Source organism: Cavia porcellus, unplaced genomic scaffold, assembly GCF_034190915.1.
Source record: "Cavia porcellus strain 051 isolate PalLab524CR breed Dunkin Hartley unplaced genomic scaffold, mCavPor4.1 scaffold_17, whole genome shotgun sequence".
NCBI lineage: Eukaryota > Metazoa > Chordata > Mammalia > Rodentia > Caviidae > Cavia > Cavia porcellus.
In genome coordinates, this window is record NW_026947500.1 from 49,146,578 (window position 1) to 49,173,956 (window position 27,379).

The 27,379-nt window shown below is 35.1% G+C and overlaps 1 protein-coding gene across 1 annotated transcript; it reads right to left on the reverse strand.

Annotated features, from left to right (window-relative positions):
* Positions 1-3,608: 3,608 nt before the first annotated feature.
* On the reverse strand, positions 3,609-4,563 carry LOC100727469 (olfactory receptor 2G3-like). Its single transcript, XM_005001184.3, is given in 2 exon segments — positions 3,609-4,460; positions 4,462-4,563. Coding segments are annotated over 2 exon segments (954 nt in total).
* Between the last annotated feature and the right edge of the window lie 22,816 nt (positions 4,564-27,379).

Sequence of the window (27,379 nt, forward strand, 5' to 3'; positions counted from 1 at the left end):
AGAAAGACTGCATTGATTGTTGGACTCCCACGATGTGTGTTATGGCTTGGCAGAAAGTTTGTCTCCATTTTGGTCATGCTCAGAGACTTTGCCTGAGACTGAGACTAAGGGCAAAGGACTGATTAATCTGGCAAAGGAAATTTCAAGGCAGTGGAATGTTGAGGCTGTGGCATGGCTATTGTTAGGGGCTTTTAGCCAACTTTATATTGCAAATCAAGGGCAAAGAGCCCATCACAGTAATTTACAATGCTGTGAGTTTGGCCAGAAGGAAAACTCCAGCAAAACTGTGGATTATAAAGATAGAGTTAAAATTTTGATTGCTGAAAAGAAACAAAGAGATAAAAACAAAAAACAAACAAACAAAAAACAACAACAACAACAACAACAAAAAACGATGGCCATGGGGCATCCAAGGAAGCAAATAGTCTTTTTAGGACAATTTCTCACAAATTTATTGGAGTGTTCACTGATGATCATAAATTTGTCTAGGTTCTCTTTATCATGGAAATATCTTATTTCTCCATCACTTTTAACAGATAGATAATCCAATGAAAAGTAAACTGGGCATTGGCTATTTCAAACAAGCCACTATGTTGTGTTTCTTAAACTTAAAAAGTGTCTTGCTAGTGAGTTTGCAATGGTTTGATTTGCTGAGCATCATCCCCGAACTGACATTTACTTTCCAATATGGAACATTGTTAATGCCTATTCCACATGCTGATGCCTAGGCCTGAGTATTCTTTTTCTGTAGGAAGAAAATTAATTAAAATATTTATTTCTTGACTAGAGATATTGAATATTATCATTTTCCTCTTATTTTTATGATCTCCAAATTTGTCCTTACAGGAAATTCCAAAAGCTTTCCTGAAAATTATGTTGTGTTCTGCATGTGGGATATATATATATATATATATATATATATATATATACTACATATATATAGTACATTTATATATAAATATTTATGGTATATATATATATATACACACTCTATATAGAGAGAGTGCTATATATATAGTACATTTTTATTCCTTTTGTCTATATTTATTCATTCTTTTCTGCTTCAAAAATTAACAAAACTGAAGATCTTGCCTCAATATTCATTATCCAAGTGCACTTTCTACATTCTTCAAAATAGATTATATTTACCTGAAGATTTAGTAAACAATTGCTTATTTATTAATCTATTTTACAGACATTTAATAAGTTTATAATTCATGTGTGGAAATAATTACACAGAGAAAAAACACAAATGACAAAATGTTATATTTTTAATACCTATCCGATAATTTTGCTTAAACATAGGCAGATAAAAATAAAATGTAACTTCAGATTTGATGTCATCAGATTTTGGAGGGAATTTAGAGGATGAGTTGATGTGATTTTGGTAGAATTTGCAGGTGAGGTGAGATTTTCGCTTGGTACAGGAGCCTAAGTAGGAGGTTTCTCACAGATAAATATCTAAAAAGATTTGCAATTTATATGTTCATCACCAAAATATTTAGAGCTCATTTTCAGTGACTATATCTTTATGACTCTGTATTTTGTCTTTAGTTTACAGAACACAAAATTTGCATACTCTCTGTGCTTTTCTGTCCTCATATACATTGTCTTCTCTTGTTTTCTCATGTTACAACATGCCAATTTGTATGCTAACTGCAAAGAGGGATGAAGACTTTAAGACATATAGACAATGTTCCCTTTTTGGAAATGTGGGAGCCATAGGTTTAAGGATTGGAGAGAGCAAATAAACTGTAACCAACTAATTCCCTTATACCAACTACTGAGTGTGGAGGAAGGCCAATTCTGCCTTGGAAATGCCACAGCAAGGGCTCTGTAGTTGGCAGCATCTTCCCCATACAAAGAAGATTTCCTGTCTCTCCAAAGGTAGAATTATAGGCAAATTCTCCAGCACAGGTATCCTCAGATGGTTGATACATAGTAAAACAAAGAAAAAATTGGGAATGGACAAAACAATCATCAAATGTTTTTATCAGTTGAGACAACTCAATCTCTTTCAAAATGCACTTCCTCCGTATGTCAATAAAAACAGAAGATAATAAAATCAAACTGACATATCATTTGTGTATGTGGTAATGACTTTCCAGTACCAGGGAGAAAACACTCAACACTCACACATTATATGGCTCATAGTTTGCAATGGTTTAGTTCAATATCATCAATTCTTGGGCAGAAATGGCAGGACAGAAGCTCATTGTGAAACACAGCTGTTTATCTCATCACAGTCAGTAAATAGAAAAAATAGGAATGAGAGGCTCCTTGAAGAATGAAACTTTCCAAGTCGCAGTTGAATGATCCACCTCCTAAGAGCTCATTTAGATACTGATTTCCTCAGTTGGTGATTCCATTGATAGACATATTACTCCCATGATCCAGTCACTTGCCAAACACATGTGATTTGAGGGGTCACTTTAGATTTCAGCCACAGTAGCATGTATGGAAATAGCACAAGAAAACCCAATAAACTGTTTAATAGAAATGCACGAACAAGCATGGTTAATAAACCAAATGCCTGACAGGTATGTTATTTTAAAATAACCATTTGTATTTTCTTCATTAAACTTAAGTGAAGCTTTTATACCCACAATTTCTGTAGACTGGTGATAAAAATGCCACCTTTGATACCTTCAATATAATTATGAAATTGAAAAATTTGTATGAGAAAAATTTGTATCTTCTTTTCTATATGTAGAAGTAAGGAAATTAGGACCTATCTGTAGTATCATACTCCTTTCCTATTGGGAGACATGCAATGTTTCCCTATTCCTACTACAGTGGTCCTCCAGCTGTAACCTTTCTAAAACCAACTGAAGCAATCTTTAAGAACATGCAAATTGCTGGATCTGTGCCTACGTTATGGTTAATAGTTCTGGAGGAGTGGAACCAGAACATAAATGTTTAGTAAGTTGTAAGGTCGTGAAATGCTTCTGGGCCAAGGACAAGTAAAGCAATAAAAGGTGAGTGGAACTACTACACCTGAGATACACAAAGCCCAGTTACTTAAGCAAGTATTTCACATAACAGAAGATGCTTCCTGTAGTGATGTGCAGCAAACATAATGTTTATCATGATGGCCACATGTCCAGCTTGGCAACAGGACAGAATATGGATTATGGATTTGTAGGTAGTCCTCTCCACAAGTTTATCAATTGAGATTATGTGGACGAAGCAAATGTATTTCTCATAGTATAACAAGAAACAGAAAATCATTGTCCAATCCAGTTCTAAAAGAGCATAGATGTTTCCATTCTTAAGCATCTTTTACATTACTCAATTTTTGTATTTGTTATTTTTTGTAATAGTTCTGTTTTCATTGTTTCTTTAATAGTATGTACAGTACATAGATTATTTTATAATAGTCTACATTTAGTATTGTTTCCTTAACATTATGTTCAGTACTATGATTTGTTTATCTGAATCGCCTTCTCATTAAAATTTCAAATTTAACATCAAAGATAAAATTTTACCTTGAGAACTTTGGAAAAATGTGAGCATACCCTGAATGTCCATTAAAGAAATGAAATCATTGTCTCTATGTAAAGATAAATATTTCCTTTATTTTCTACACACTGTGTTTTTCACCTAACTCATAACTTTACTGATGTCTTTATCAACAGTATTTTCTTTATTGCAGTCTCTACATCTTTGTTTCTTAAAGTGTGGATCAGAGGGTTATGGCTGGGTGTGATGATTGTGTAAAAGAGTGTAAAGAACTTTCCTTCCTCCTGTGAAGTGGTATTCTGTGGTGTCATGTATGTATAAATAGCTGGCACAAAGAAAAGAACTACTACTGTGAGGTGAGAACCACAGGTCGTGAGGATCTTTCTCCACGTTGCTGCTGAATGCATCCTCATTACAGCTTGAGTGGTGACTCTATATGAAATGAAAATTAGTGATATAGGTGGCAGAAGAAATACAAATCCAAAAACAAAGATAGCAATTTGAATTTCTCTTGTGTGAGCACAAGCCAATTTCATTAATGCTGGTGTCTCACAGATAAAACTGTCCAATTCTTGCTGCCCACACCGTGGCAACGTGAAAACCCCGGAGCAAACAGTTATGGCACTCCTAAGACCACCCAACCAGCAGATCAGCCCCATCTTCTGGCAAAGCCGAGGGTGCATTATGACTGTGTAGTGCAGAGGCTGGCAGACAGCAGCGTAGCGATCATAGGCCATCACTGTCAAGAGAAGAGTTTCTGTGGCAGCAAAGACCAAGGCAAAGAAGAACTGGAGGAAACACCCTACATATGTAATGGCCTTGTTTGGACCCCACAGATTTGCTAGCATCTGGGGGATAATGCTATTCGTATAACCCAGCTTCAATAATGACAGATTAGATAAGAAGAAGTACATGGGGGTGTGGAGCTGAGGGTCCAGGTAAGATACGATTATGATGGTCGAGTTTCCTACCAGAGTCACCATAAAGCAGATGAAAACAAACACCATAAAGCAGATGAAAATTGATGGGCTCCAATTGGGGTCGATCAGAAAACCCTAGAAGAATGAAGTCTATTTGCAAGCTTCCGTCGCTTGTTTCCATTCTAGTTATGGAATACTAGGAATCTAAACCACATAGATCAACATTAATCTCAGCCTTAATTAGACCAAATAAAACAACTCAGAATAGAGGCAAGTCATGAACTTTTCATTAGCCTTACCATTGCTGGTGGTGATATCATATCATTGAATTGATATAATATGTTTAAATTTCTATTAGCTTTTGCTTCACATAATTCCTCACAGTAACTTGTGCACCAAATGCTTGTACCTTTATTATTTCTCTGCAGGTAATTAAGAAATGTCTTTTTGTTGAATCAATATGGAGAATAGAGTGTATAAATGGTCCCAAAGATATAAGAGTTGTAAGTAGTTTTTAGTTAGAATATGATGTTATAATCATGAGCCAGTTACTTTGTCAGTGCAAAGAATGTAAATGTAGCCCTTGTTTGCCCTTTTAATTTCAAGGGAAATAGGGAGGAAAATGTCCAAATAGGAAGAAAAACAAAGGAAAGAGGAAGGGAAAAGAAGTAAGGGAAAAGCACAGAAGAAAAGTAGATGAGAAAACAGGAAACAAAACTTTTATGAACAGTGCAGGAAGGGTTGATGAGAAAGGAAAGAATTGGGAAGAAAAGAAGAATCAAGATATACTATGTACAAGAACAAGTGCCCTGTGACGAATATGATCATTATATACATCTAATCTGTACCAATAAAGTTAATTTAAAATAATTTGAAAAATGAAAGAATGTTCACAAAAGGTTTTTAAAATGTAATATCTCAGCTATTTAGGAGTACCACAAGCTTATGGCTGGGCTGGTACTTTATTTCCCTGTATCAAAAAAAAACCCATATTAAAAAAAAAAAACTGGTGTTGTAGCTCAGTTACATGGCACTTTTCTAACACACAGGAACCCATAACTCATATTCTTAGTAATTTTTTTAAATGGTGCTTTTAATTTAAATAATGAGAGCCCGGGTTTATGTTTTATGATGTCTGCTAAGTCGTACATAGTCCTAATATGCACAGATTCTGCACTCCAAGTGCTGGACTGAATCCCAACTCCACCCTTTGACAGCTGTGTGACCTTGGGCAATTATCTAGCCTCTTTGTGTCATGTTCTTCAGGTGTGAAATGACTGTGACATCTCTTCCTTAGGTGGAAGTTGTCAAGGTTACTGCATGAAAGAACTTCAGAGTTGTGCTGGTTCATGTTTAATTCTCAAATGATATCATTTATGTATGAATCATTATCATTCTCTCTACTGCTTATCCTAGTTCACTGTAGTAATTTTTTGGTGTAGAGCTAGCTGGATAGAAGTAATATTTTTGTAACACTCTCAAAAGGGATAGACACACTTATGTACACAAAAATGAACAATTAAGTCATTGGTGTGATAACTCTCAGTCGCAGAAAATGGCTTGGGTTTCCCAAAAGTTAATTATAAATATAGTGCACTGTTTTGAGTGCTTGATTTTGGGATATTGTTCTTTAATCAAGATATTTGTCAAAGGCGCTAAGAGCAAACATTAAGGAAAGAACACTCTGTCAAAAATGCTGCTGGCAAAATTTGTTACCTGCATGCAGAACAAGTAAACTAGGCTCCTACCTCCCACTAGTTCAAAAAACTCAACACAAAATAGATTAAAGGCATAAATATAAGACCTGCACCTATGAAAGTACTAGCAAAAAAGATAGAATAAATGAATTTGAACAAGGGAATTGGGAAAGGGTTTTTCAACAAGAAGCCAAAGGCATCAAAAGCAAGCAAAATATGCAAATTCTACCACATTAACTCAGAAACTTCTGTACAGCAAAGGCTTCTTTCAGTAGAGACAACATAGAATCTATAGGACCATAAAATATATTTGTAAGCTATTTTTCAGCTAAAAGTTTAATATAAATGATATTAATGAACTATATATACTCAATACCAAATAACTAAACAACTCGAAGAAAAAATGGTCAGTAGACATAAATTGACCTTTATCAAACATGGATATAAAAAATGACAAAAGTTATTTAGAAAGCTAGTGTCACTAAACATCAGGTTAGTGGAAACTGAAAACATAATGAAACCTCACATCAGCCCACTAAGAAAGAGTAAATAAAAAATGAGTTTTGATGTCAACATGGGAGAAAAAGAAAATTCTGTGCACTAAAGGTAAGAATGTGAATTAGTGCAACATTTATGGAAGAGTACTGAGGCTCCTTAAGCCATGCGACACAGCACCTGTGATCCAGGAATCCCACTCCTGGGCAGGAATCCAGGGAAGTGAATGGAGCAGAAGAGACCTCCCCAGCTTCCTGCTCACTATTCACATTCACATGAGCCAAGAAAAGGAAGCAACCTAAGTGTTTTTCTCTGGGAAAATGGATACAGAAATATGGGTTTGAAACAGCCTGGACAGGTACAAAATGAAGCTTTGTCATCTGTGACAACATGATTGGACCAGGAGATTATTTCTTTCATTTTTTTTAAAGAAAAACAAAACAAAACAGTAAAAGGGTACAAGTAAAACAGAATTTCAAAAAAATAAACAGTAAGAAATCACTAGTTTATAGATTACATATTATCATCCTAGAAATACCTGATCAAGTTGCAAAATTAGCATGCAAAGTGGACATTCAAAAAGCGAGACTTCAAACAGTTGTACTCAGTGATCCAAAAAAACTTAGTAATATGGACATCTATCTTACAAATATAAACACATTTGCAGTTGTGTCCTTTAGAGCACTTTCTTTTCCTCTCTTTTTTACATTAACATTTACACATTTTGGGTTTTATTTCTTCTGCAGTTCTTATTACTTTTTTTGGAAGAGAATAAAACCAAATGTGACAAAACAAAGCAGTCAGTCAAAACAAAGGATGGACATGGTACATGATGTAAAAACAGAATACAAGGTAATCAACAATGGTTACCATAATGCCTCTTGCTATCTTAAAAAGAATTGCCTATATCATTAGGTATAATAAAATTGAACAAAACAATACAGAACAAAACAAATAAAACCTAAACTTTGGAAATATTACTGGGCTTCAAAAGAAGATAATAGTCAAACCAGAATGGGCATCATAGTGAATCTTATTGCCTTCAAAGTAGTTGCTTATACCCTCAAACTTGATACTGTCAAGCAGAACAAAACAGAGTAAAATCAGTCAAAACAAGATGGTGAGAGCAATACAGGGCTTCAAATCAAGTTAATAGGTAATCAATAAAGTTACTCTTATATATCCTGATAATTTTTTAAAAAATTTCCCTTAATTAAAAAAATAAATAATTTTTTAAAAAGGTGATATTAAGACAAAAGAGGACATAACAACATAATAATACAGGTCAGAACAGAACAATTTAAGCAACATAGTGTTTCAACACAAGATAACCCGACTTAATGGTAGTTATCATAGTGTCTCTTTCCATGAAATATTTGAGTATAACTTAGTATACTATAGCATCAAACATACCAAGACAGCGTGAAACCATTCAAGAGGATGAAAGTATTACAGAGTATTTAGAACCAGCTAATGGAGAATGAACAATGGTTTCTATATTATCTCTTTGCCTATAAAAATTTTTGTTTATACTACCACATATAATAAAATCCAATAAGGTAGAACATGATATAAGCAATGGAGAGAGAACAACAGTTTGATGGGACTTCAAATCAAGGTGATATTAAAACAGAACTAGTTATTATGATGTCTTGTTTTCTTCAAAATAACTATTCATATCATCACAGACAATAACATCAAACAGCCCAGAATAAAACCACTCCAAATAATGAGTGAAAACTTCATAAGCCTTCAAAGCCATATAATGGGGGCTTATGATTACCACATAGTTTTATGTATTTGTATCATTTTTACACTAGGGAAACTATTCGTTATTCATATATGTGAGTTTCATTTATTTCACTTATGAGTATGGTCTCAAGCTTTGCCCACTTATTTATAAATATCTCAATAGGATCATTCTTTATAGTTCAGTAGAACTCCATTGTTTAAAAGTATGACAACTTTTTCATCCATTCCTCAGTTGATGGACACTTAGGTTGTTTCCAAGATCTGGCTATTACAAATTGTGCTGCTATAAACATGGGTGCACATATACCACTCTGCTATGATGTTTTCAGTTCTTCTGGGAATATCCCTAGAAGTGGAATAGGTGAAACAAATGGGACTTCCAATCCCACCTTTTTGAGAAATCTCCAGACTAACCTCCACAATGATTGTGCCAGTCTATACTCCCACCAGCAATGCAGGAGAGTTCCTTTATCCCCACATCCTCTTCAGCATTTGTTGTTGGTGGTTTTCTTGATCCAGTCCATTCATTGTGGAGTGAGATGCAATCTCAGTGTGGTTTTAATTTGCACTTCTCTAACGAATAATGATGGTGAACATTTTTTCATGTATTTATTTGCCCCTTTGTATTTCTTCATCTGAGAAATGTGTATTCATTTAAGATGCCTATTTTTGTATTGTATCTGAAATTTGGGGTCTGTTTTTTTTATAATTTTTTGTATGTTTTAGACAGAAGACCTTTATCTGAGGGACAGTTCACTAATATTTTTTTCCCAGTTTGTGGGTTTTCTTTTTACTATGCTGGAGAGTTCTTTTGCCATGCAGAAACTTTTTAATAAGAGGTGATCCCAGTTATTGAGTCTGGGAAGAATTTCCCATGTGGTTTGAGTCCTGTTCATGAATTCTCTACCTACCCTATGTCTTCAAGGTTTTTACCCAGTTTCTCTTCCAATAGATTTAGCATTTCTTTTTAACATTCAGATCTTTGATACATTTAAATTTTAATTTAGTACATGGTGATTGGCATGGGTCTAGCTTTAGTTTTTGGCATATGGAGAGCCAGTTTTTCCAACACCATTTATGAGAGACTGTCATTTTCCAGTAAAGCTATTTGGCCCCTTTATCAAAGATAAGGTGGTTGAGTGTGTTTGCAGGTGTGGTTGTATCTTCTAATCTATTCCATTGATCTTTGGCTCTGTTTTGAATCCAATATCATGTTGATTTTACTCTGGTTGCTTTGTAGTATAACTTCAAGTCAGGGATTGTGATGCCTCTTGCCTTGTCTTTGCTGCTTATAACTGTCTTTGCTATTCTAGGTCTCTTCTCACTCCAGATGAATATTAGGAGGGATTTCTTTAGATCTATGAGGTATGTTGATGTTATTTTTATTGAGATGCATTGAATCTTAATAATAATTTTGGGAGAATGAACATTTTCACAATATTTTTTCTTCTTATCCATCAGCAAGAGATGTCTTTCCATTTTCTGAATTGCCTTCAATTTCTTTTTTCAGTGTATTTTAATTTGCCCTGTATAGGTCTTTTACTTCTTTTGTTAGAGTAATCCTAAATATTTCAATTATTTGGTTGCTAGTGTGAAGGGTGCGGTTTCTCTTATTTCTCTGTCAGTGATTTTATTGTTAGTGTATAGGAATGCTATTGATTTTTGAGTATTGATTTTATATCCAGCTATGTTACTGAATTTATTTATTATATCTAATAGTCTTTTGATGGAGTTTTGAGTGTCTTTTATGTAGAGTATCATGTCATCTGCAAACAATGATAATTTAACTTCTTCTTTTCCTATCTTTAACCCTTTTATTTCTCTCTCCTGTCTAATTGCTTTAGGTAGTATTGCCAGCAATATATTAAATAGGAGCAGTGATAAGGGACATCCTGGTCTTGTGCCTGATTTTAAAGTAAAGGTCTTCAATTTTTGGTCATTGAGTATGATACCAGCTGTTGGTTTGTCATAGATGGCCTTTATTATATTGAGGTAAAGACCTTCTATTCCAATGTTCTGTAAAGTTCTTATCATAAATGAATTTTGGACCTTAACAAAGGCTTTTTCTGCATCTATAGAAATGATCATGTGATTCTTACTTTTGACCCTATTGATATGGTGGACTACATTTATTGATTTATGTGTGTTCAACAATCCCTGTGTGCCTGAGATGAATCCCACTTGGTCATGATATATAATCTTCTTGATGACTTGCTGCATCCTATTTGCCAATATTTTATTGAGGAATTTTGCATCTGTGTTCATTAGGGAGAGTGGTCTGTAGTTCTCTTTTTTGGTTGGATCTTTCTTAGGTTTTGGTATCAGAGTAATACTTGCTTCATAAATGAGTTGGGGAGAATTTCTTCCCTTTCAATTTCATTGAAGAGTTTGAGGAGTGTCTGCATTAAATCATCTTTATGTTTCTTGTAGAATTCCACAGTGAATTCATCTTGGCCTGGTCTCTTCTTTGTAGGTAAGAACTTAATTACATTTTCAATTTCTTTAATAGAAATTGGGTTATTCAGCAGTTTTACAGCTTTGATATTTCCTGTTTCTAGGAATCTGTCTATTTCTTCTGTGTTATCAAATCTTTGAGAGTAGAGGTTTTCAAAACAGGTGTTGATGATCTTCTGTGTTTTACAGAGTCTGTAGAGATTTCACCTTTTTCATTTTTTCTTGCATGAGTTTTAGCTTATTCTTCCCTTTTTAAAATAAGGGACTTATCAATTTTATTTATTCTTTCAAAGAACCATTTTTTGATTCATTGATTCTTTGTTTTCTTAATCTTTTTTGCATTGATTTGTGCTCTGATTTTTATAATTTCTTCTCTTCTTTTGGCTTTGGGCTTGACTTGCTCTTCTTTTTCTAGATGTTTGAGGTGTAACATCAGGTTATTTATTTGTATTCGTTCTGTTTCCCTGATGTGGGAACTGAGTGCAATAAATTTTCCTCTTAGGATGATTTTAATTGCATACCTCAGAATCCAGTAAGTTATATTTATATTTTCATTTGCTTGTAGGTATTGTTTAATTTCTTAATTTCCCCTGTGATCCACTGATTACTCAACAGTGTGCTATTCAGTTTCCATGTGTTTGATTTTTGCAGTATCTTTTATCATGAATTTCTCACTTCATAGTGCTATGATCCAATAACATGCAAGGGATAATTTCAACTCTTTTGCATTTATTTAAATATGTTCTGTGACCCTTTATAGGGTCTATTTTAGAGACTGACCCATGAACTGCTGAGAAGAATGCGTATTCTGATGTTGTTAGATGGAACACTCTGTACATGCCTATCAATTTCATTTGTTCACAGGTGATGATTCAGTTCTGTTATTTCTTTGCTGATTTTCTGTCTGGTTGATCTATCCCTTAGTGTCAAAGATGTTTTAAGGTCTCCTGTTATAAATTTGTTACTGCTAATTGGGTTTTTATTTCTGTTAATACTTGCTCTGTATAACTGGGTGCTCTGGAATTAAGTGCACATGTATTTAAGATAATTATCTCTTCCTCTTGAAGTTTTTCCCTAACCAGTATGTAGTGACCTTCTTTATCTCTTCTGATCACTATTGGTTTAAAGTTCACATTATCTGCAAACAGAATGGCTACTTCCACTTTTTTTGGGGGGGGGTTCCTGTTGCTTGAAGTATTGTTTTCCATCCTTTGACTTTCAGTCTGTGAGTATCCTTTTGGGTTAGAAAGGTTTCTTTCTTTTTCTTTTTTTTTTTTTTCTTTCTTTTTTGGCTTTTTTGTTTTTACCAGTACTGGGGATTGAAATCACTACTGCCTGCTTGAAAGGCAGGCACTTATGCCACTGAGCTAATTCCCCAGCCCCTAGATGGGTTTCTTGTAGAAAGCATATGGGTGGATTTTGTTTCTTGATCCATTCTGCCAGTCTGTTTCTTTTAATTGGTGCTTTGAGACCATTTACATTAATGATTACAACTGTTATATGTTGGTTTATTGTTGACATTTTATCTTTCAGCTGTTCTATTTTTATCATTCTGTTCTTTTTGATTGTCTGCTTTGCTTAGTGTTTTTTTTCCTAAGTGTATCAAAACTGTCTTTCAATGTTATTTGCAGAGTTGACTTGGTGATTGTGAAGTTCTTCAGCTTTTCTTTGTCAATGAAGTATCTTATTTCTCCATCGATTTTGAAGGACAGTTTTTCAGGGTACATCAGTCTAGGTTGAAAATCATTTTTCTTTAGGATCTGGAATACTTCCCTCCATGCTCTTCTTGACTTTATTGTTTGTGCTGAGAAGTCTGCTGTGATTCTGGTAGGTTTTCCTTTATAAGTGATCTGTCTTTTCTCTCTAACAGCTTTTAACTTTCTATTCTTATGTTGGATTTCTGGGATGGTTATTATTATACATGTGGCTGTAGTTTTATTCTGGTTATGACTCTTTGGAATTCTATATGCTTCACTCATCCTGATGTCAGTTTCCGATCTCATGTTTGGGAAATTTTCATCTACTACTTATCTAAATGTCCTCTTGACATCCTTTATATTGCCCCCTTCTTTTTCATTAATTCCTGAAAATTTATGTTGTTTTTCTTTGTGTCATCTTGAAGTTCTTGAGTTGTACTTTCCTGATTCCTTTTACTCTTAAAAGATCTTTCCTTTACTATTCACTAGCTGCAATCTTGTCTTCAAGATCTGAAATTCTATCTTCACTTTCATTGAGGTGGTTTTTACAGCTTTCAGTGGAATTTTTGATTTCTTGTATGTCTCTGTGCATCTCTTTTATGTATTCTCTTTGTTTCTTATATTGCTCATCCATGGATTCTATTTTATTGTTTAGCTCCTCCAATTTTTTAACTATCTTCTTTACATATGTTCAGCATCTCCTTCATTTCTTTTGTCATTTCTTCTTTTACCTAGTTTGAATTCCTTTAAAGCTTCTTGGATTTGCTTCTTTATTTCAGTTGCTATTATGTCTAATATTTTAGGTGTATAGTATATATTTTCGTCTATGTACATCACTCCTAAGGTTTCTTGGGATGGGCTGGAGGTTTGAGATTATAATTTGGTCTTTAGTTTTGTCATTTTCTTATATTTCTGTGTTTCAAGTGTTTCAAGTGTTATTCCAAGGCTTCCCCAGGTTCTGTTGGAAATTCTCTTCTATGCCTTCAGCTCCTGGGACTATGGCCACCCAACTCCCTGTATTGAGAGAGGGTTGCTTGGGTTGGGGCAGGCTGGCCCAAGCCCAGCCCTTAGAACTGATGCTGCCTGCTCACCCAGACCTTCAGAGTCCTCCAGGCACAGCGGGAGCAGGGAGCCTGCCACAGGCCTGCCCAGAACCCGCTGCATTTGTCTAGTGCACCAGGAAGCCACAAAGTTGCCTCTCCAGGATGAGCAAGGGCCCCAAACTACTTGGACTCCAGGGAAAGTGTGCAGGGCACTTAGGCTGGGCTGCCCAGCCTCTGGGACTGGTGGCACCCACTTTCCTACTCAGAACTCCAGAGTTGGCCAAGCACTGCCAGGAGGAGGCCACTGCAGGCCTGCTCAGGATCTGCCATGCTGGTTCAGCGCACTCAGAAGCAGCAACGTTCCCTTTCCAGGGCCAAGAGAGGGTCCCAAACTAGCTGAGCTCCAGGGGAAGGTGCAGGGGACACTTACATCAGGCCGCCCAGCCTCTGGAAGTGATGATGCCCACTTGCCTGCTCAGAACTCCAGAGTACACCAAGCATGGCTGAGAGCAGGGAGGCCACTGCAGGCCTGCCCAGGACTCACTGTGCTGGTCCCGTGCACCCGGAAGCCACAAAGTTCCCTCATGGACTAGAAGATTATTTCATTCAGTGAAACAAACAGGTACAGGAAAAAAAAAAAAAAAAAAAAAAGGACTGAATGATTCCATTCATATGCAATGTTTAAAATGTTGGTTTCATACAAAGATGGTTTCCGGAGGCTTAGAGCATAGAAGGAAGGAGGGTGAAAGGCCCATTGTGGGTACTAAGCTACAGTTGGCCATGAGTAAGATGTTTCCCCACTGCTGTACAGACCTGAGACTCCAGATAAAAGGAAGGAACTGTACATTTTAGAAAGCTAGAAGAGAGTGTTCAGTTTTCACCATGAAGAAATGGTACAAAGACAGATATACACACCATGAAATAAATAGTAAACCACACATGCTATCATTTCAATGTGTATAATCTTTCTTTTTATGTATTATTTAAAATAATTACTATTTACCTAAAATGTGTTTTGAAGTATAACTAAGTTGGGTTGGTTTTGGACATTTAAAGGGACAAATTCTAACATTAAAATGTTACTCAGAAACTGTGGATCCAGACTTCTGCCCTGCATATTCACACAAGTGCTGTCATCTCTTCCACTTTTGCATGTGAAGCAGCATCTCTCTCATCGATGCCCCAACTTACTTATATTTTGATCTAAGATTCTTTCTTGAATCATCCAAGCATTGTCTTGTGCTCTTTATTCTGAAAACAGCAAACAGTAAATCAATTCTGCATGCTTTCTTTAACTGAAATCTAGTTTTAGTGTAAAACAATACATGTGGACAAGAAACAAATGGTGAGGCTGATGAATTCACGTGAGTAGTCCCACACCTATGACCAGACTCAAGCCAGGGAAGGCTGCTGAGTGCCCCAGGCTTCTTTTGTTCCCTACTGGAATTACATCCCTTCCCTGCCCACCTTCTTGAATTCACCTCCTCCTGTTCTGGTAGCTTAGTTACCTAAATGAACACTGTTCAATTTGGCTCATGGAAAAATATTGAGTCTTTTAGGTCTATTTTTTATATTAGAATCCACTATGACATACACTCTTAGAATCATCTTTCCAGACAAAGTGCCTTATCCTCTGTTCCAAATGTTTTATGCTCTTTGTTTGCTTTGTTTTTCTGATTCCTCTACCATGGACATACCATGGTTTACCCAATGCCTTGAGATAGTACATCACGTTGAGCACAGTTCCCAGACCTGCAGATCCTGTAGACATCAGGGAACATCTGTGCACTGCAGTAGAGGAGAAATTTCTCTGGCATCGTTTACAGGCCCAAGACATTCCCTCTGTGTCTCTATCTCTGTCTCTCCCTCTGTATCTCAATCTATCTATCTATCTATCTATCTATCTATCTATCTATTTTCTATTTATGTATCTATCTATCCACTTATGTTTGCTCCCTATCACTATCAATCTAGCTAGCTAGTTAGCTAACTATCATCTATCTATCTATATAATGAGATCTCAATATGCTGCCCAGGCTGGTCATGTACGGCTGGGCTCTACAGATCCTCCTTCTTTGTTCTCAGAGTACGTGGGAGGACTGATTCAGCCCATCTCATCAAGGTTAGCCTTCACTCTTCCTTTGGAATTTACTTAATGATGTGAAGAAAAACTGGACACATAAGCATTGAAGACTGCCAGTTTAAAAAATTAAGGAGACCACTTACTCATTTTAAAGGAGTAATATTGCTGTATTCAGGCAAAACTCAAGCTGAAAATGAGAACTCTAAGATGCAGATCTCCTTGGGATTATGACTGACATTAGCTTTTACTTCAATGCATGAACACAGGAAGCCAATCACCTGTTGCAAACGTTAGTTTCCTCATCTTTAACATCATTATCCACACAGCACTGACTGCCTAACAACATCATGAGGAGGAGTAAATGATTTGCTAAGAACAAAATTATTAGAAGGGGGCTTGACACATGGAAAGCATTCAGAAGCCTGAAAGCAGGCTAATAGCTGTTGCTGAGATTTAACCACCTCCCCAGTGAAGACATCAATAAATGCATATTTCATTCATGTCACAATTTTCCTTTCATGTGTGTGTCCCATGCCATCAATATCTGTTTTCTGAATCTTTTTCTTGATGAAGACAATAGAAAAACAGGCACGAAAAGCCAAAATTCATAAAATCTTTTCTCGAAGGGAGAGTCCACAGCTGTTGTGATCTCATGTAGTCCAACTGCACCCATTTTTTGATATAATGATCCTAAATTTCATTAACAGTTCAAAAAAATTTAAGTGTAGAAATTTACATGAAAAATTGGATAAGCCACCATTTTCACCCCATTAACAGGCTAAATACTGTAGCTGTGCTGTAATGAACAGAATTTGCTGTTAAATTTGAATGTTGGAGAAAAACCAGGTATGAAAGTATATCATATACCTTTGAAAAATATATATTGGGTCCATTAATAGAAGATTTTCAAGGACACTGTTAGTATATTGGCAGATTGTTGCTTAATGAAAACAAGGTTATTTTGATTGATGTGGGTTCAGGGAATGATCAAAATAGGCAAGTAAGTGTTAATGTCAAACATTATAGGATTCCTAAATTAATGTGATTTGACCCTGGGGACTGGTGGTGCTGCAGCAGAAGTGATTAAGAATCTCCACAATTAAGATCATTGCTTGACATTATACAATGCCACAAAAATATCAATTAAGTAACTGTTTCATTTCTTTTTACACTGAGTTATTTTTAAAGGATTTAAGAAATAAATTTATTTTATTACATACTATGTTAAAACCAGATTCGAAGCTGAAAGTAAAATATAAAACGTATTTATTCGTATTAATAGATTTTGTTAATTTTAGTTTCACTAACAATATTAGTTACATCTGAGAAATTAATTTTTGTCAGTGTACCAACTGGACAGAATTTTTTATAAATTCATAGACTCATCGAGATTCCACATGTGATTGGTATCCTCATCATTGCATTTTCACTACATTAAACAACACTATCAGACTTACTGAGCTTACTATGCACTGGAAACTAATCAACGCTTCAGCGCTAACTACTTTCCTTCACATCCTTTCCTCCATCCTTTCTGACTCTGAGTTATGCCGACATTCAATTTTGCCTATATCACACTTCCTTTGGGAACAAACACTAACATGTTCACATAGATGGGAATGACTAAATAACTTTTAAAGTTTAGTTTTTCTAATCTTACACAGAGGATATTATACTTTATATATGTTGGCAGACTTTTGTCACTTAATGTTTTCTTACTGAGATTTAGCCAAAGCATTTCATTTCACCATGATTTGCCTCATTTTCACTTCTCTATGATATTCCATTGTGTGCATATACTATGCTTTTCTTAATTATTCATTTTTTGTGGGATGTTTATCAATTTCTTTTAGATTTTAACTCACTAAATGACACCCTAGTGAACAACTTCCTGTCTGTCTCTGGAGTACATATGGCTTTTTGGTTAGTAACTATGAAAGATTTCTGGGTCTGAAACATGTACTTAATAAGCTTTACAAGTCATTTCCAATAGAATATGTTATACTTAAGTTGCATGAGTGATCTCATTAAGTTCTTATGATACCCTGGCTGCCCTTGAAAACAATGACAGCAGCCTTGTGCTTATGGCTGAGAAGACACTGGTATTGTGAAAGCCACTGAGGATGATTTCACTCTCCACTGAAAGATGTGACAAAAAACCTAATAGTCATTTTATGTGCATATTGAGCATATAATTAATTTCTGTTTTAGTTCCATGATTTTACATATACATTAAAATCATAGCTCACTTTTCTTGTTTCTTTTTATGGTTTTTAAACTTTATTTTAGTGGTACCATTTAGATATGCATAGTGATCACATTCATCATAGGGAATTTGTACTTATACATGACATATCCTGGTTCCTCTTCTTTTTCTCAATACCCTCTCCTCTCTTCACACCCTCTTCCCCTCCTCATTTATGAAGCTTTGTTTCCATTTGGCCCTTCTTGAAATGTTTATCTTTGTTGTCTTTCTTTCCTCCTCACGCCTCTTTAGTTCCCTTTCTTTTGATTTCCCAATCACCCCTCCTGAGTTCCTCTTTCTTTTGAATGGTGTCTTCCTGTTTCACAATGCCTATTAAACATTTTGGTCCTTATTTACCCTTTCAGTTTCTCACCTCAAAAAAATGAATAAATAAAACCAATGTGATCCTTATACATATGTGTACAGTGTATTTCACTTAAGGGTATATTTCAAGGTGCATCTATTTACCTAGACATGGTTCACACGTATCCATCTTTATGGATTAGTATACCATTGTATAAAATTAGTGCACCTTTTTATCCATTCCTCAGTTAACGGGCACTTGGATTGTTTCCAACATTTAGCTACTACAAGCTGTTGCTCTAAGCATGGGTGTGTTGGGAGCAGTTGAAGCTGGAAATTGAACACATGTGCAGGGCTGTGGCTTGGCTAGGGCATGGTCAACCTGAGAACAAAGAGGTTCCTTAAAGGACCACGGCTGAGAACACTGAATTAACTAGAGACTGAAGTTGCAGGCATCTCACTCCTGCTGTCTACTTCCTACCACAAATGTTATTGTGAAGATAATACACTTCTTTAAATTAGCATAGATTACCACTTGAAGTCTTTGAGGTGACTCTCCAGGTCCTGCTCAGAGCCCACCCTTTCCTCAGTATCCCATCCCTTTTTTATTTTTTTAATAAAACTTAGTGAAAATGGCCCACTCAGAGAAGCTCTTTGTCTCAACTCCCAGAGTCTTGAACTTTGATAGAGGGATTTGATTCTCCTGGAGCCCTAAAATCATACCATGATAGAGGGATCTGATTCTCCTGGAGCCCTAAAATCATATCACTTGTCTCATTTATTAAAGCCTTTGCCATACACTCTTTTGGGAGACTGGGAATCTCGGCCAGTTCCCCAGGTGTGTGTGCATATATCATTATAGTATGATGTTTTAAATACTTCCCATAACATACTTAGTACTTGAATAGCTGGGTCAAATGGGACATCTAATCCCAGTTTTTGAGGAATCTCCACACTTATTTCCACAGCCACCAACAGTGTAGAAGATTTCCTTTTTCTGAGCAGCCCTGCCACTATTTGTTATTAGTTGATTTCTCAATGATTGCCATTCTTTCTGTGGTAAGATTGAAGCTCAGCATTATTTTAATTTTCATCTCTCAAATGAGAAGTTGGGGGCTGAGGATGTGACTCAGTGGCAGAGTGTTTCTTCACTTGCAAGCATAAGGCATGGTTTTAAGCCCTACCACCACCACCCCCAAAAAATGACAAGTGCTGTTGAACATTTTTCATATATTTGTTATTTGTATTTTCCCCTCATAAATATATTCATCTCAGGTGCCCATTTTTGGATTGTTTCTTTAAAATTGAGGGCTTGAGGAGCCAATCAACAAGCCAACTAGTCAACCTTTATGGTAGGCCATGCACACCATACAGGGCCCAGGAAGAAAAAAAGTCAGATAGTACCTCCAGTTAGCCCAGCAGTGTTCGGGCTGAGAACCACCACCTTTCCTCACCCTCACCCCCATAAGCGACTGGCTAGATTGAAGGTCAGGCTGAGTTGATAGCAAACAGAGATACAGAAAACAACTGCATACTTGTATTGTTTGGTTGACCTTGCAGGCCTGGGGCCAGGTGGTCTGAGCATTTATTGGGAGGATAATAATATGCAGTACAGCAAATATGGGGGGTTTCCTTCTGTCTTGTTTTTGTAATACAATATTGTTCTCACTGATTTGGTTTCTTCTGATTAACTGTTTTACTTTATTCAGTGTTCTATTTTGATTATTTTTACTGTTTTATTTTGGTTTGATTTTTGCTATATCTTTTGGAATGGACAATTGTTGCGAAGATGCAAGATACACTATGGTAGTCGTTGTTTTCCTGTTATCTTGCTTTGAAGTTCTGAACCAATGTCACTGCTTTGTTTTGATTAGATTTATGCTGTTTTGTTTTGTTGGTATTTATTTAAAATAAAATAAAAAATTTAGTTAAGGAAAAATAAAATAAAGTTGGGTTTTAAAAAATTTTTATACTTCTAGACATTAGTTCCTTTGTTGGAGCATCAACTGGTTAAAATATTTTCTCATTTTGTGGGTTGACTTTTCACCCCATTGACAATTTCTTTTGTTGTGTAAAAACTTTTTAATAGGATTAAATCCCAGTTGTTGATTCTTTGTAGTATTTCCTGTTCCATAAGTGTTTTGTTCATGAAATCTTTGCCTACCTCTGTCTTCAAGTATTCTACTTATTATCTCTTACAGCTGATTTAGTATTTTGGCTTTAATTTTTATTTTATTTTAATTTAATTTAATTTTATTTTATTTTATTTGGTACCTGGAATGGAACTCACAAGCGACCTCATGCTAGTCAGGCAGATGCATATGTCACTGAGCTAAATCCCCAGCCTCTGCTTTAATGCTTAGAACCTTGATCTATTTCATTTTTAGTTTAGTGTATGGTGAGAGAAATGGGTCTAGTTTCAATATTTGGGAAGCCAGTATTTGCTGCACAGTGTTAAACAGGTTACCTTTCTTACAGCAAATGTGCTTGGCCCTTTGTCAAAGACAAATTGGCTGACTCTGTTTAGAGTTTTTCTGCATTTCTAAACTGTTCCATTAATCCTTAGGTCTGGTTTTTTGTTTGTTTGTTTGTTTGTTTGTTTTGGTTTGATTTTGGCTTTGGTTTTTGCCAGTACCATGCTGTTTTTATTACAATAGCATTGTAGCATAATTTCAAGTCAAGAGTTGTGATGCCCCTACCTTGACTTTCTTGCCCACGGTTGTCTTTGCTATTGCAGCTTTCTTCTGGTTTCAAGTTAATTTTAGGAATGTTTTCACTAGTTCTTTGAGGTATGCTAATACTACTTCAATTGAGATTGCAATAAATCTGTATAGCAATTTTGGGAGCATGCCATTTTTACTATATTCATTCTTTCTACCAATAGGCAAGTGATATCTTTCCATTTTCTGATATTCTCTTCAATCTCTTTTCTCAGAGTACAGTAGCTTGCTTCCTGTGTTGGATTGATTCCTAAGTATTTCATTTTTATGGTATTCTAAAGGACATTAATGTAGTAATTTCTCTCTCAGTGCAATAGCTATTTGTAGACACGAATACTATTTATTTTGGAGTGTTGAATTTTTGTGTCTTTATGCTACTGAATTTGATTATTAAAACTATGTCTTTTGGTGGAGTTTTTGAAGTCTTTAATTAGAGTATCATGTCATACGTATATAATTATAAGTAAACTCTTCCTTTTCTGTCATTATTCCTTTTCATTGTTTTTCTCATCTAAGTACTCTAGCTGTTTCCAAAACCATATTAAATAGGAGTGATGATAATGGAAACTCTTGTCTTGCTCCTGATTTTAGAGTTAACAGTTTTTAGTTTTAAACTATTTAGTATGATGTTGGCTATTGGTTAAACATAAATGGATTATATCAGATGGATATAAAGATGATTTATTCCTATTTTATAAAGGTTGTTTTATCATAAATGTTGGACTTTGTCAAATGCTTTTTCTGCATCTATTGAAATGATCATGTGATTTTTGTCTTTGGCTCTCTTGATATGGTATATTACATTTATTGATTTGTGAATGTTGAATTATTTCTGCACCCCTAGAATGAATCCTACTTGCTGTATTGTGTACTGGTATCATACAGAGTATTTTTGCTTTTATGTTCATTAGGAAGATTGGCCTGCATGTCTGTTTTTTGGTTAGGTCTTCCCCTAGATTTGGTATTGGGGTAGTACTTGCTTCCATAAATTCATTTGATAGTGTTGCTTCCTTTCAATTTCATTAAATGTTTGAGGAGTAATGGCATTAGATCTTCTCTAAATTTCTTGTAGAGTTTAGCAGTGAATTCATCAGGACCTGTGCTTCTCTTTGTTGGTCAGTTTTCAAATTACATTTTAAATTTCTTTGACTGATATTGATGTATTTAGACTTTTTATATTTCTTGATTCAGGAATCTGTCCATTTTTTTCTGCATTTTTCAACTTATTGGACTTTTTTTCTCCTGAATATATGTTTGGATCTGTTTCATGGCTTTCATTTGTCTCCTACATTGGGTATTCATGGTTTCCATCACTTTTCTAAGCTCTTATATTTATCTTTCTGTCTACTCTAGATTCTTTGGGCATGTCTTTCAATTTGATTGTAACTTCTTATTTTATCTGAAAAATTATTTTTTTCTACAGCCACCTCCATTTGTTTTATTTACTTCTGCAGCTATCATTTGAGAAAATAACAGTGTGTGGCATTTGATTTTTTCTATCTCATTATACTCTGGACTTTTCCACACTGCACTAGTGGTCTGTTGCTGCATTTTCTTCTGCATCTAGTCATTCCCAATTTTTTAATTTTGTTTTATTTTCTCTATTAGTACTTGTAAATTTATTATCTTATGTATCTTTATCACTAGTATCATGGCTTCACTTGGAAATGTCTACTCCTCAGACATGGTTTCTACATGTTTTGGTCTTTTTGTCTATTCTAAGAACCTATCTTTCCAATCTATTATGGATGAGAGCTTGCTATCTATTGTCTCTGCACACCATCCTTTTGTACTGCACTACCTTGTCACAGTGTTGTAATACAAGTGAGTAACTGATTACAGGTAAATATGATGATGTCCTGGCTAAAGTAGCATAATTAGCAATAACAATAACATTGAACACAACCTAACAACTGACCAACTGTGGTAAATATTAATTTGGTACCTTTAACATAGGAGCAAGTGCTCAAGTTATATAACAAAATCCAACATATACTAGGAGTTTGTGTGCAATGAGTTTCCTTTGGTAGATTGATTTTACCTGTTGGCTCCTCAGGGCCCTTTGGAAAACAGTGTCTTGTTACTGCTCCTTTCAGAACTGCTGGTGCTGCTGGGCCACTGAAGTCAGACCTGCTGATGCCCATAGTGCTTGCTGGATGGTGCTACGCTTGAGCTACTCTCATTGGTGCCCCCAGTGCTGCTGAGCTGGTGCTGCTCCTGACGGTGCTCTTGGTGCTGCTGGACCACGCTGGGATGGGGCAACTCCCATTGGCACTCCTGTTGTTTCTTTATTGTATCTTTTGAAAAATATTTTTCAATTTAAGAATTAAATCTATTAATTTTTCTTTCATGATTATTTTGCCCTATGTAATCTTTGCCTATGATCTGAAGATATTCTATATTTTAATTTGTGCATTATGTTTTTACCTTTTACATTTAAGTCTATGGTTCATTTCAAGGTATACTTTTTCTATGATGTGAGAGAGAAGTTAAAATTTAACTTTTTCCACAGTACATACAATGATTCCTTCACCAGTTGTGGAAAGATTGTTTTTACTTTTGAAATAAACCAGAACTTAAAAAATTAACTGAGTACATATTTGTGAATTTATTTCTAGTACTTGTGGTTTCTACTGACTTGTTTATCTGTCCTTATGTTATAGTGAACTGTTTGCTTCCCACTTTTTTATAGTACACTTGAAATAAATTAATATTTCTTCCAATTTGTTATTTAAACAATCACTTTGTGTATTTTAGATATTTTTATTTTTTGCTTGTTTTAAAATAACTTGTGAATAATTTAAAAAATTCTTCGCACATAAGTTTCCTAACGCTGCTGTCAAAGATAATCTCCAACTATTTGGTTTTAAACAAAACACATTTATTTTTCCATTCTTAAAATGTTTCTATTCATCCACATATATTCAAATTCAATTTCCAATACAAAAGTATGAATATGTTTCAGGAGGTAATTAAGTCATGTAGGATCTCTCCTTATGGATAGTGTTAGTGCCTTATAAAAGACAGCGGAGAGTTCTTAACTCTTGTCTTTCTACCCCTTCTTCCACAGAGGTCTCCATTGAATGATCCCAGCCTTTTTTTCTCACATTTTTATCATGTATGTGGACTAATGTTGGCAGATTCACATGTGTGCATAACATTATTTGATAATTTTCACTCTGTCATCACTCCTCTTGGTCTGCATTCTTCCCTAGTTTCACCTTTTTGGTGGGGTTTACAAAATATTTTGCTAACATCCATTAGTGACATTACCCAGCATTATGTGAAGTACAGTATCTTTTACAGGACACTGAATCTACTTTTTACCTTTATAATAGATTTCCTAATTGGAGGAAATTTATACTATTAATTATTAATAATATTTTATAATAGCAGCAAAAATAAAGAATATGTCTTACCTTTCTGAATGTCACAAGTATAAAACGGATATTGCTGAATTAAAATTAAATTGTGGGCTGGGGATATAGCTCAGTGGCACAAGCACCTCCCTGGGAAGCACAAGGTCGAGTTTGATCCTCAGTACCCACCCTCCCCAAAATTAAATTAAATTAAATTGTCAGCAGGGCTACATAATTTTTTGGGTATTTTAGGGGACAATATATTTTCTTGCCATTCGTGGTTTTTAGACACTGCTTTAGAGTTATTGGCTCGTGGTCTTCTTCCCTCTTCAAAACAGGCCATCATCAGTGTGAAAAGGTGTATTTCTCACATTGCTTCTTTCTGACTCTCTTTTCAATTTGAAAGGACTTTTGAAATTATATTAAGTCTGCCCAGATACTGCAGAATAATCTGTTTCAGTGTCCTCTGATTAGTAACCTTGTGTCCATCAACAACTTTTTTCCCATTTTCATGTGACATGATATTTTAATCAGGGTCAAAGTTTACTATTAGAACATCACTGAGCAGTGTTTACTTGACCTACATAGTAGTAGGAAAGTTTCTAAACTGAAGTTAAGTTTGGATAAAGTGAACATTTTAACCATGTTACATCTTCCAATCTATTAACATCATGTGTATATCTCCACAATCGTTTTCAGACACTTTTTGCTTTCCTATTATTCTTATTTCTATCAGAGTTACTATATCTCCTCTTCATTCCTAAATTTGCCACAGCATTACAAACTAATTCTTAGCAACAAAGGTACATCAGATGATGAGATTATATAAATTGTCATATGTTCTATTCCTAAATATTCTAATTATATAAATAATTATATTCTATTATGACATAACATCTGCCTTTTGACAAATATTATTTAGTGCATTGGAGGATTATTTGTTTTAAAAAATTCTGCATATTCCATTATATATCATCCATGATGTGTAATCAGAAAGTGGGTAAGAAGAAATTCATACCCTCCTTTAGGGAATGTATACTAGTACAATGATTATGAGAAACAGGATGGCAATTTCTCATAAAACTAAAAACACTATCATATGATCCAGCAATTCCACTACTTGCTATATATTTGAAAGAGCTAAAATCATTATACTTGCATTTCTATATTTGTTGTAGCATTATTCACAGTAACCAAAATAAGGAATCAACCCAAATGCCCTTGACTGAATGTTTGGAGACAGATAATGTGGTCCATTTACAGGACGGAACAATTCTTAACAATAACAAGAATAAGATCCTGCCATTCATAGCAACATGGGTGAACCTGAGAATCATTATGGTGTGCTGAACAATCCAGATGCAAAAAGATAAGCCATGTTACAATCACTTATATATATACACATTTATCAAACACTCAGAAATGTGGAATTGAATAATGGAAACTACATTTAGGGCAGAGTGGGGAGGAGAAGAGGAAGACATTAAGAAGAAATTCCAGGGTGTGGGCATAGTGATGGGCAAAGAGGGCAGCGAAAGTGAATGTCCATAGAGAAGTTTGGACTGCCATGATTAATAAACAGTGTGTGTGCATGCAAACCCCATGGTAAATTCTGACAAGTTGTACAATTGATGTATGTTAATATCAATGATCTATTTCAAGAAGTTTTAACAACAAGTCTTACTACAAAAAATGAAATCATGGTGATTACATATGTTTACATTCATTTGCATCTGAAACATGTACATTCTCTAATAATTAATTTTCTCATTTTTGTTCAGTAATATTGTCACTGATTTCAGTATGTTTCAGAAAGTATGTTCCAATAACCTACTCTGAAACATAGAATTTATACAATTCCTTCTTATTAATGTAGATGAAATTACCTTGATTCATATAATAGCAATTTCTGTAAGACTTAAGAGCACCAACCATCTATTTACAGTAGCTGGCACATAACAGTGACTCACAAATATTTGTTATTAAAATCAGTTCTGCTAAAATAAGTCACACATTTATTAGAACACTTACTTAAGTAGAAGTACATAGTTATAAGTATATTTAAGAAAAAAGAAATATAGTAAAGAAATTTGACCCATCATTGAATATTATTTTAATATTGATCAATTGATGTACTTCTTTATTATACATTAAAAGTATTTGGATAAAGCATCACTGATTGCTTATAGGAAAGTAAAGGTAATTCTTATAAATTGTAAGTGTGCTTACTTTTTTGAGCTATTTATAACTGGGTAAAATATTATATGATAGTCTTAATTACTAAAAGTCATTGCAATAACAGTTTCACTCTAAGATAAACTCCTTGGCCTAAGACTTCTGGTGAGGAAAGTCCTACTACAACAATCTCATGAATTTTTACTTCCTCATGAGATAATTAATATGATAAAAATTAATTTATTGAAAATCTTATGTAATTTGTACATATTTTCATTTATAAAATTCCATTGATAAAATTACATTTATTTATCATATGTGATATCAATTTCAAAATAAATATACATTGTAGACTGGCTAAATTGAACAAATTAAAATTGTATTAACTTCTTACTTTGTGTTGAAAATAATCAGTACCTATTCTATTAGCAGGTTTTTTTTTTTTTGTTTTTTTTTTTGTTTTTTTGTCTTTTTCCTTTTTATGGGTTCCAGGGATCGAACTCATAACTGCCTGACTACAAGGCAGGCGCTTATGCCGCTGAGCTAAATCTCCAGCCCCCTCTAGTAGCAGTTTTTGATACTATCATATATTGGCAGTATCAAGACTCATTTTTTTCAGTAAAACTTTGGAATTTACCTCTATACCTAAAAGAAGTGTATGTCCTTGACCAGCATCTCCTCAATGCCCTCATTCCTCTGCCATTCTGGTGTCTGCTTCTGCCTCTGCGAATTTAAATATTTTAGAGTTGACAGGGAAGCTGCGGAGTTCCACCCCAGCTCATGCCACATGGCATGCCTGAGTGCCTCAGCACCCCTGGCCACTGCTGGCCACTGCTGGCCACCATGTGCTTGGAGGAAGAACACCTAGAACACCAAGTTCCACCCTGCTCAGCCGCTGGGTGTGCCTGCCCCCCCCCCGCCCTTCCCCCGCCCCCACTACCGCACAGAGGAAGCTGCCATGTGGAGGAAGCCAC